Source organism: Ovis canadensis, chromosome 1 (assembly GCF_042477335.2).
Source record: "Ovis canadensis isolate MfBH-ARS-UI-01 breed Bighorn chromosome 1, ARS-UI_OviCan_v2, whole genome shotgun sequence".
NCBI classification, from domain to species: domain Eukaryota; kingdom Metazoa; phylum Chordata; class Mammalia; order Artiodactyla; family Bovidae; genus Ovis; species Ovis canadensis.
In genome coordinates, this window is record NC_091245.1 from 237,724,974 (window position 1) to 237,734,399 (window position 9,426).

At 41.6% G+C, this 9,426-nt stretch overlaps 1 protein-coding gene across 1 annotated transcript; it reads right to left on the reverse strand.

Moving 5' to 3' along the window:
• Positions 1–7,292: 7,292 nt before the first annotated feature.
• On the reverse strand, positions 7,293–9,212 carry RAP2B (RAP2B, member of RAS oncogene family). Its single transcript, XM_069562317.1, has one exon. The coding sequence runs from the start codon at positions 8,686–8,688 to the stop codon at positions 8,137–8,139; it is 552 nt and encodes a 183-aa protein (XP_069418418.1). The 5' UTR covers positions 8,689–9,212; the 3' UTR covers positions 7,293–8,136.
• Between the last annotated feature and the right edge of the window lie 214 nt (positions 9,213–9,426).

Consider the following 9,426-nt stretch of genomic DNA (forward strand, 5'->3'; position numbering starts at 1 on the left):
AGGAATTGCAAAAGTGAAAATAAGGAGGGACAGATGCATAAAATGCATCCTTTCCAGCCCAAAGTGAGGAGGGCCAGTGGGGAACAGGGGCCTGGATTAACTGGAAAGGGACAGGTGAGTGGAGGAGGCTGGGTGAGACTGAAAGCCTTCCACATGTCTTCTTGTGGAGCTTTCAGAGGCTCTGAACAAAACTGCAACACTGTTGCCCTTGATTTCCCATCTAGGTCCCTCTACTTAATTATCAGCATGACCTGATGTACTTACTCTCTGACCATGAGTTTAGTTCATCACCCCAGTCACAGCACAACCACCTTTTGAATTAAATCACCGAAAAATCCAATCCCTGAGATTTACTCTGAGGTGTGGATTTTAATGAACTGATCAAAGTGATATTGTCCCAAGCACAATAGAGAACACTGATACTTTATATGACTGCAGCACTTTTCTGGAGTAAGAAAAGTTTCAAGGGCCCCTAGGTTCCACCCCTCTCTCCTCTTGACTTATGCCTCCCCCAACTCCACAGGTAGGCTGAACTCAGTAATAGTTCTCAAGCAGGGGCTGTTAAGCAGCAACCTCCACCCCCACTCCCCTCGGATTAGTAAGCAATGTCTGCAGACACTTATGGTTGTCAAACTGGCGTGGGAAGGGGTGCTACTGGCATCTAGTGGGTAGAGGCCAGGGATGCTGCTAAACATCCTGAAACACAGAACATCGCTCTACGGAAAATTATCCAGCCACAAATATTAGTAGTACTGAGGTTAAGCAAGTCTGAGTTAGAGTGGAATTTATTACAGTAGCGTTATCACACCATCCTATAAGGCTCCTTCATTTTTGGCCATCGGCAGCGGGCCCTAAGCCTCAGTAAATCTTGCATCACAGTGAATCACAAGCCTGGACACAAGGAAATCCTCTAGGATTGTAGGAATGCAGGAATGAGGATGGGGGCTGAGGAATGATTTCAACTCAGCCTGCCTTCTCCACAATTGCCTTCTCAGCTCTATCATCTCTTCCTCCTCAGCAACCAGAGTACCCAGCCTGCTTGCTTGATGTTGCCAAAATAATTAAGGAAAATATTGTCTCGCCCTTACCACTATTTATGATTCCTCTGTGACAAATTAAAAGCTGGTTTGTACAGAAATGCAGGAAAAATTTTGCTCTTCAGATTGGATTATTGTTGGCCCTTTTAGGTTATAAGGTATTCTCTCAGAGAGAGAGAGTGCACGGCTTATTTCTCATTTTTTGACCTCAGCAGATTAGTAAGGAAGAAGAGGAGGTCTGGAAATATTTATAGGCCTTTGTATACATATGAAAATGAATACTCCTACAATTGAATTCTTTTTTAAAAAAATTCCTTTACCAGTTCTAGAAAGGAAATGCAAAGTCTATGCCCATATCAAAAGGTAGTTATCTATTTTTAGTAGGCCATCTTCTCTAACTAGTTGGTTATTTCAGTCTGGACCTCAAACATAGTGTGAAAAACACTTTTCCCTTTACATTATTATATGGAAAACACATTTATATAGCCACTAATTAAGGTCTTAGGTTTTTTAATCTACTAACATGGATTACATATATGAGAGACACCATTTGCATAAAGCTGAGGTAGATGAATGAAATGATACACAAAAAGAAAAAACAGGTGATGTGATAAAGCTAAGATAACCAAACTCAGAGTAAAGAACTTCCAACTCAAGCCTTTTTCAAACTCAATGTGAAATGATGCTAAAATCCAACTTAACAGATATACTTGCAATTCTATTACCTACTTAGAATATAAATGCAAAACTATCTAAAATATATTTTTAAATATCTTATTGACATAAATGTTCTTACAGAATTATGCTGGTACTAGTACAGATCTCTAGAGGCTCTTTTCTTGAAAGAGATAATTCAGTATAATGTTAGCCTTAAAAGAGAATATTTTTGAAATATATTAATATGCAAATATTAAATAACATTAAAATATTCTGAGTTCATGATTCAACCCAGATTTTTTGAAAACTTTTTATAAATGGTCAGATGTAAAACATAAAGACCTCTACTTTAGCCACAAAAGTGTAAGTAACAAATTTTCATCTCATAAATGGTCTTACAATAATAAGATTAAAAAAATAATGAAGTACTTTCAGATGAACTATTCTATCTATAATTCTAAAACTTTTTACATTTAAAAAGCATGCTGTTAAATTCATGAGATATTCTACACAAGAGAGTCACTAGAAATCATTTTACAAACTGCAGGAGGTTAATAATCACAACTCTCTTTAGCTCATATGGTTTTACAATAATTGCTATTATTGTTACTCCTTATAGTTTGTTGCCTAACATTTCTTTCTCTGAGCTGGTTGCCTTCTTCAGTAAGTACACAAGGCTTGAGAACAAGAGCGTCGGTATGAAAAAATTATAGGCTCAGCAAACTTAAAACGTCAACCTTATTCTTTGGTACACTCATTTCTAGATTATCTTTTTCAGAAGAAATACTCCATTGAATCTTATTTACATGAGGAACCCCAGAAAACCTTATGCCAACAATTGCTTCTTTCTTTAAGAATAGAAAATTAACTGCCCTTCCCTTTTTTGTTTCCTCATATAAAAATAAAGACAGTGAACAATTTTCATAAGCCTATTTCCCTTCTTTCCTTTGACATGAAAATGTAAAAGCAAACTGACTTTTTATTTCCAAATATGCAATTTCAGCTAATCTCAAAAAGTTAGTTGGAAGCAATGTACAAAATTACAGAGTTCCACATGCAACACAACTGTTACGTAAACCTCATCGGATCCATTTTTATTTGCAATATTCACATACCTTTCAAAGTAAAGTTCCAATTTTTAACAAATTTGACTTACTCTGTTGCCTGCCAGACCCACAGGATTCTATAATTGATGGTAACTACTTTTCCACATACTCCTACTGTTCAATATACACTATTGTCACAATTTATGATGATAAGATCAGCACAAAGCCATTGCTCCCTTGTCTGGCTTTCGCCTATTTAAGGATTAGCCCTTACACCACAACTAACATATTAATAAACACTTGCTGATTAATGAAATGAATTTATTTCTGTCATGTTTACCACTATCCACTGTAACTATATTCTTAACAATGAACAATCTCGGGCCCTTTTGGGCACCTGTATTCTCAATGCATCAATATTCTCTTTTCTACTTTTAAAAAATATTTTGCTGTATTTGCACAATTACCACACATACACACACAAAAACACAACCACACATCTTCAAACCTCTGATAAACTTAGGTACACGTAATTGTGCTAGGTAATTCATTCTAAAGAAAATAGCAAGTTTAGTCAATTGCACAAAATATGATGTGTTTCCTAGTCTTAAGAAAAACATTTCCAAAGAGATTTCCATTTAATAATAAAGGAAAAATATAAACAGCTGCCCCCTCCAATTAACAAAATCAATCAACACTTAGTTCCAATGAAACAAGACGCATGGCACCATTTTATGCTGTGCATTGTCCTAGGATGGTTAACTACAGAACTACACGACACTGAACTGATTCCTAGAAAGTCTGGTAAGAAACTAAACATATGTATTAAAACACACAGACATTACATATAGACAGATGCATGTGCTTACTATGACCTTAAGATTTCAATTCTCAAGTACAGTTTTTAAAAAATCCTTACTAGGAATCATAAAAAACTAAAATTCTTGCCTTTTAATCTCGAAGTAAGAGAACACTAGTGTAACTGGCATGTGTCCTCAATAGACACAGAATTCAGTCAAGACCACTCCATGATTTTGTGGAAGGCAGCACTCTAAATGTGTGAAACGGGTCTGAAGTCTGCATCCCTAGGTAGTTCCCAGTGAAGTCCTCATTTAGAGTTTGGACAAGATCATTGGTTCTCAAAATGTGGTCCCTGAAGCAGTTCTATCAGCATCACCTGGAAACTCGTCAGAAATGAAAATTATGAGGTAATAGATGGATAGCCTGAATTAAGAAACTGTAGGAAGAGCCTACAAGACTTGTTTTCACCTCTAGGTGATTGATACATGGTCAAGTGTGAGATCCTCTGAAATAGATAAAAGCCTTTTCCAAGGATCAAAATCCTACTATCATCAGAGCAAATGTATCTTCTAGAACTAGCACTCTGTTCAATTAAATGCACTTGATTATTCATAGTAGTCTGAGTAAAATATCACAGTCAAACTTAACCATACTCTATTATATAGTACTTAAAACTTCACATTTTCACCAGGACAAAATTATATTAGCAAGTTTTTCCCAATTAAGTAGACACTCTGTCAAATGTTTGATATCATTTTAATTCATGGTGGTGATCTACAATTAAACCCTAATGTTTGTAAGTAGGAGACTTATTCTGTTGTGAAAAGGAAAGAGATCCTTTTATGCCAGTAAAGGTACAGGCATTTTTTATCTATTTCTCAAGACCAGCTGCTACCTATAGTGTCCTCTCACTCTCCCATCCCATCTATGAGAAATACTGGAAAATAACTCAAAAGTAGGTGCAACAACATGCTGGTGAAAACATGTTTAAAACAACCCAAATAGTTCACATCAATAGAGCATTTTTGGATTCCTACCTACAGGAAAGGGTAATAAATCAGGAAGCATGACGCCTCACATGCTGAAAAGATTCTAATCCCCAAATAGAGCTGGTCCTAAAATGTGATGCAATGGAGTCTGTTTCAGCAGTTAAGAAGGTGCACAATGTTTTACCTAAGAATCGTAACCCCCAAATATGAAAATGTGAGACTTCCAATGCTATCTTCAACTTTTCTGAGGCTATTACAAAAGGAGAACAGAAATAATCCTTTGAAATAACATAAAGCTTGGATGACTGTCAGGGACCAAAAGGAAAAGCTGTTAAAAACCAGCAGGGGTCAAGTTTAAAAGTTAACTTTTGCTTTCCAAGATAAAGGTTCCTTTTCCACCCAGTTTCTGTTTTGACAGGTGACTGCCTTACAACAAACTCCCTCTCTCCCTCCCTTCCTTTGACACCCTTAAGTCAGCCCCCCTTTCAGGGAAACAAATGCCCTTATCTCTTCACACCATAATTCTAACGGGTTCTTACTAGCCAAATAAACTGACACAGTCTTAAAAACAATGTCCCTAATTTCTCAATTTCGTGAAGAAGATAATTGGAGAAGGCTACAAAACTTAATACTATTTTCCTGCTCCAGGCACACACGCAAAATTGCTTTCATTGAGAATCTAAAAAGCATTTATTTTACAGTACTCAGTAAGAGCATATTAAAATCTTCTGCCCTGCCATCCCAGACCTGTAAAAAATTTAGTCATGTAAGTGACTAAATCCTATGTGAAGATGATTAATGCACCCAGCAACCTATTTTATTTCCAATTTCCCATTTTCAAAAATTCCCTGTCAGAAGTATATACATTTCTTAAATTAGATACTTGCCAGTATTTCACATCAAAAGGCTTCCAAAAACTAAAACAAACTCCTAAGTCACTGAATGCATTTTAAAAAATCTTTTATACAGTACTTGTTATATGTCTTCAGAGCTTTCATCTTTACACTTTAGATCTATTGAATTAACTAAATTTACACAAATGCAAGAATGAAACTTTGCAAAGCCTAAGTGTGAATATTTTTTCCTAATTTCTTATTTAGCATATATACATTACCTTCTAATTAAGTTTGGTACTAAACTTCAATGAGATCAAGTGTTAAAAAAAAAGAAAAAGCTTTAGAACCAAACCCAGGCAGAATTCTCTATTCCTCCTCCATGCTGCAATTCTGAGAGGTCACCTGGGCCAAAGACACAACATTTTAAGGCAAAATATGTTAATACAGCTTTAAGAAACCTGTGGCCTTTAACTTCTTTTGGCTCCCTCAACACAATAAATCTTTTGGAAAGTCAAAACTCTTCACCCTACACTTTATGGACCTAAGGTATATATGAAGTGCTTTTGATACATAGTCATACACCTTCCACTCCATAAAGATATCAGTAAAATGGCCCTTAAGAAAAACAAAATACAAAATAAAAAGCTCACACTGCCTCCTGCTGTTAGAAGGAAAATTTCATGAGGTCAAAATGGTCCACAAACTGCACAGTGTAATAAAGCAAGAGACTTAAGTTTTCTCTTCTTTTTTAACCTAATGATCTGCTTCCTAATTAAAGCCACAAAAGGGCTGAGACACTATTCACAACCCACCCAAATATACTGTAGAAAACACTACAAGGCATGACTTCAGAATTGAAAATCATATCCTCCAAACAAGCTTTAAACTGGATAGGTGTTTTAAACAAAGCAGAACAAAATACGAAGAAAGAAAGAAAAAGAAAAAAAGAACACTAAAACACCATCCTGCCTGACCAGTGGATGGTTACTCTTCCAGATCTAAGGCAGTCTTAGCAGCTGGTCCTCCCTTTCCTGCTCCAAGTCAGAAGAACAGATTCAATATCCAGTTCATCTTAACAGTCAGAGGGTAAAGCCACACCCCAGGGATTCCTAGACCTTGATGATTATTTTTCATGTTTAAAGAGTTGGGAGTAATGTCTCCTAACTTGTCACTGACACTTCTCTCTTCAAAATCTGACAAACCACTCTTGGGGGCATCAGGCACCTGCCCCTGTCCACCTCAGCCATGACACTGTATGTATTAAATCACTGAATACGAAACACAGAAACACAAACAATAGTTTGGATTTGTTTCTTTAAAAATGACATTTGTATTAAAAATCTTAAAATGAAGAGACAATGATTAACCACGTGTATGGAATTAGAAATTACAAATTGTTAGAATTCTCTTGGTACATCACAACAGTAAAATTTTGCTCTGTGCTTCTGGAGGAACACCCTACAACAGAAAACCAAAAATTAAAAAAAAAAATTATATAAAAGGGGAGCTAAATACCTGAACATTGGAACAAAATGAAGCAAAAATTTTTTAAAAAGAAAAAAAAAATAACCCATTGCATTACAAGTAAATTACATTTTAAAGGCTGGAAAGAATAAAGAATTCAACGAACAACAGGCCCTATTGTCCTGGCTCCTTCAGGAAGATTATTAGAAGTAAACTGGGAAGTAGTTTGGGGAGGAATAACAGATTCTGGGAACTGGTGGGAAGTTCACAGGTTGGCACCGGCTGGAACAGCTGAGTTTTGAAGGCACTCTGCAGACACAGGGGTGCTGGGGGCCCTGAATCACATTTGCGAAGTTTCTGTACTGTAGTTTAAAGAGCTAGCCATCAAAACCATGTATGGCCAACCAATACGAACAAAAAGCTAAATCTAAAAAAACACACACACAACAGTACACACAAAAATGTGCAGATCTGTAACATTTTTTTTTTCACAGCTGATAAAAAAAAATACTACCGTTCTCCCCCAGACTCCCCTTTGATACAGTAGGTAAACAAAATAGATTTTTTTCCCCCACAAATTATCAGCAGACACTTTCTGGCACCCCACACTGTATTGGCATCAGTGTTAACAGTCCCAGTTCAGATGTGCAATACTTCAGATTGGATACACTGTAACAAGAATCCAACTTTGCATAGACATCCTCAGAATCGAAATCAGTCACGGGGTTGCCTTTCCAAGCTGGCAGAAAAGGAACCCGATCTTAATTTCCAGCTACTCCTGGAAAACAAGGAAAAAACAAAAGTTTCTTCCTCTCCTCCTGCTCCTTCATTTGGTTCTCCCGGACTTCCTTCCGTGTTTTTGAAACTTGGAACTAGAAAAACGGTTGTTGACAGAAAAACAAAAAAATCCCCCCTTTTCCACCTTCTCCCCGTCCTCTTCCGCCCCCACCCCATTTCTTTTTTTTTCCAGACTGAAACTTTCGCCTGCCGGTGTCAAGCCGCCAATACAGGGCCCCACGGGCTGCTTCAATGGGGAAATATGCGTCAACCAAAATCAATGAGAAACGTACATGCTGCAAAGATCCACATTTCCACCGGGACTCGGATGGTCCTGACGGGACAGCCCCTAGGAAACCGGGGAGAGGCGGGGGACGCGGCCACCGCGGCCAGTCGGGCGCCAAGACCCCCCAGCCGATGCAAAGTCATCTCCAATCTCAAAGCAAGAAGAGAAATCACATTTAGAAGAGTCGGGTGCGTTTGGCTTTTGTGCGGAGAGCGCGGCTGTCGCGCGGCAGCCGCGGGCGCCTCAGAGGATCACGCAGGCCGAGCAGCAGCCCTCATCACCGTTGGGCTGCGCCGCGTAGTTCATCTGCCGCACGATCTCGGCGAACAGCTCGTCCACCGAGGCTTTGTTTTTGGCCGAAGTCTCCATGAAGGGGCAGCTCCACTCCTCCGCCAGGGCCTTGCCCTCGCCGAATGAAACCTCACGCTCGCCCTCCAGGTCCACCTTGTTGCCCACCAGAATCATGGGCACGCGCTCGTACCGCTTCACGCGGATGATCTGGTCCCGCATGGGCTTGATGTCCTGGAAGCTCTGCTGGTTAACAAGGCTGTACACGAGGATGAAGCCCTGGCCATTTTTGATGTACAGGTCCCGCATGGATGCGAACTGCTCCGTGCCCGCCGTGTCCAAGATCTCCAGCACCGACGGCGATGAGTCCACCTCAATCTCTTTGCGGTAGAAGTCCTCGATGGTGGGGTCATACTTCTCGATGAAGGAGCCGGTCACGAACTGCACCGTGAGGGCGGACTTGCCCACGCCGCCCGAGCCCAGCACCACCACTTTGTACTCTCTCATGGCTCCGTCGGCGTTCTCGCTGCGCCTGCCACGGCCCCGTCGGGGCTGCGCACTGGAGGAAAGCTGGGCTTGGTGGCTAGACTTCTCTGTCCTGAGCTCTGCAGGTAAACTCAGGAGATGACCGAGGAACGCAGGACGCGGAAATCACCAAACGGGGGCCGGGCGCCGGGCCGGCCGGCGCGGCGGCGAGTCCCTGCAGCGCGGGTCCGGGGCCCCGAGGCAGCCCACGGCGGCGGCAGCAGCAGCCTGGGCGGCGGATCTGGAGGACAATGCCGGCAGCCTGTGCTAGGCGAGGGCTGCAGCTTCTCTCCGCAGCAGCCCAGGAAGGCGAGGAGGAGGCGGCGGCGGCGGGCTGCGGAGGCGGCTGCTAATTGCGCGCCGGGCCGGGACGCGCGTGGCATGAGTCCCCGCAGAGCGTGCGCCCACCGCCGCGGCCCTTCGAGCTCTCTCCCGCAGCCTCCGCGGGGCGAGGGCTTCCTACTCGCCGCGCGCAGCCCTGCCCGCCCCGCCCTGGCGAGCATGCCCAGTGCGCCGCTGCCGGCCCCTCCCGCCGGATTCCCGGCTCCTGGTTTTCCGGGGGGCCGGACGGGGGTGGGGCTGTAGGCGGAGCTAGCGATTTGATTCAAGACTAGCGGATTCGGGATAGGCACTAGTATAGGAGCCGGAGAAATGTGTGGGGGTGTATGGGTATTAAGAAGCTGGCTAGGACAGCTCGAGGGAGGACGGAGGCCACCTTCC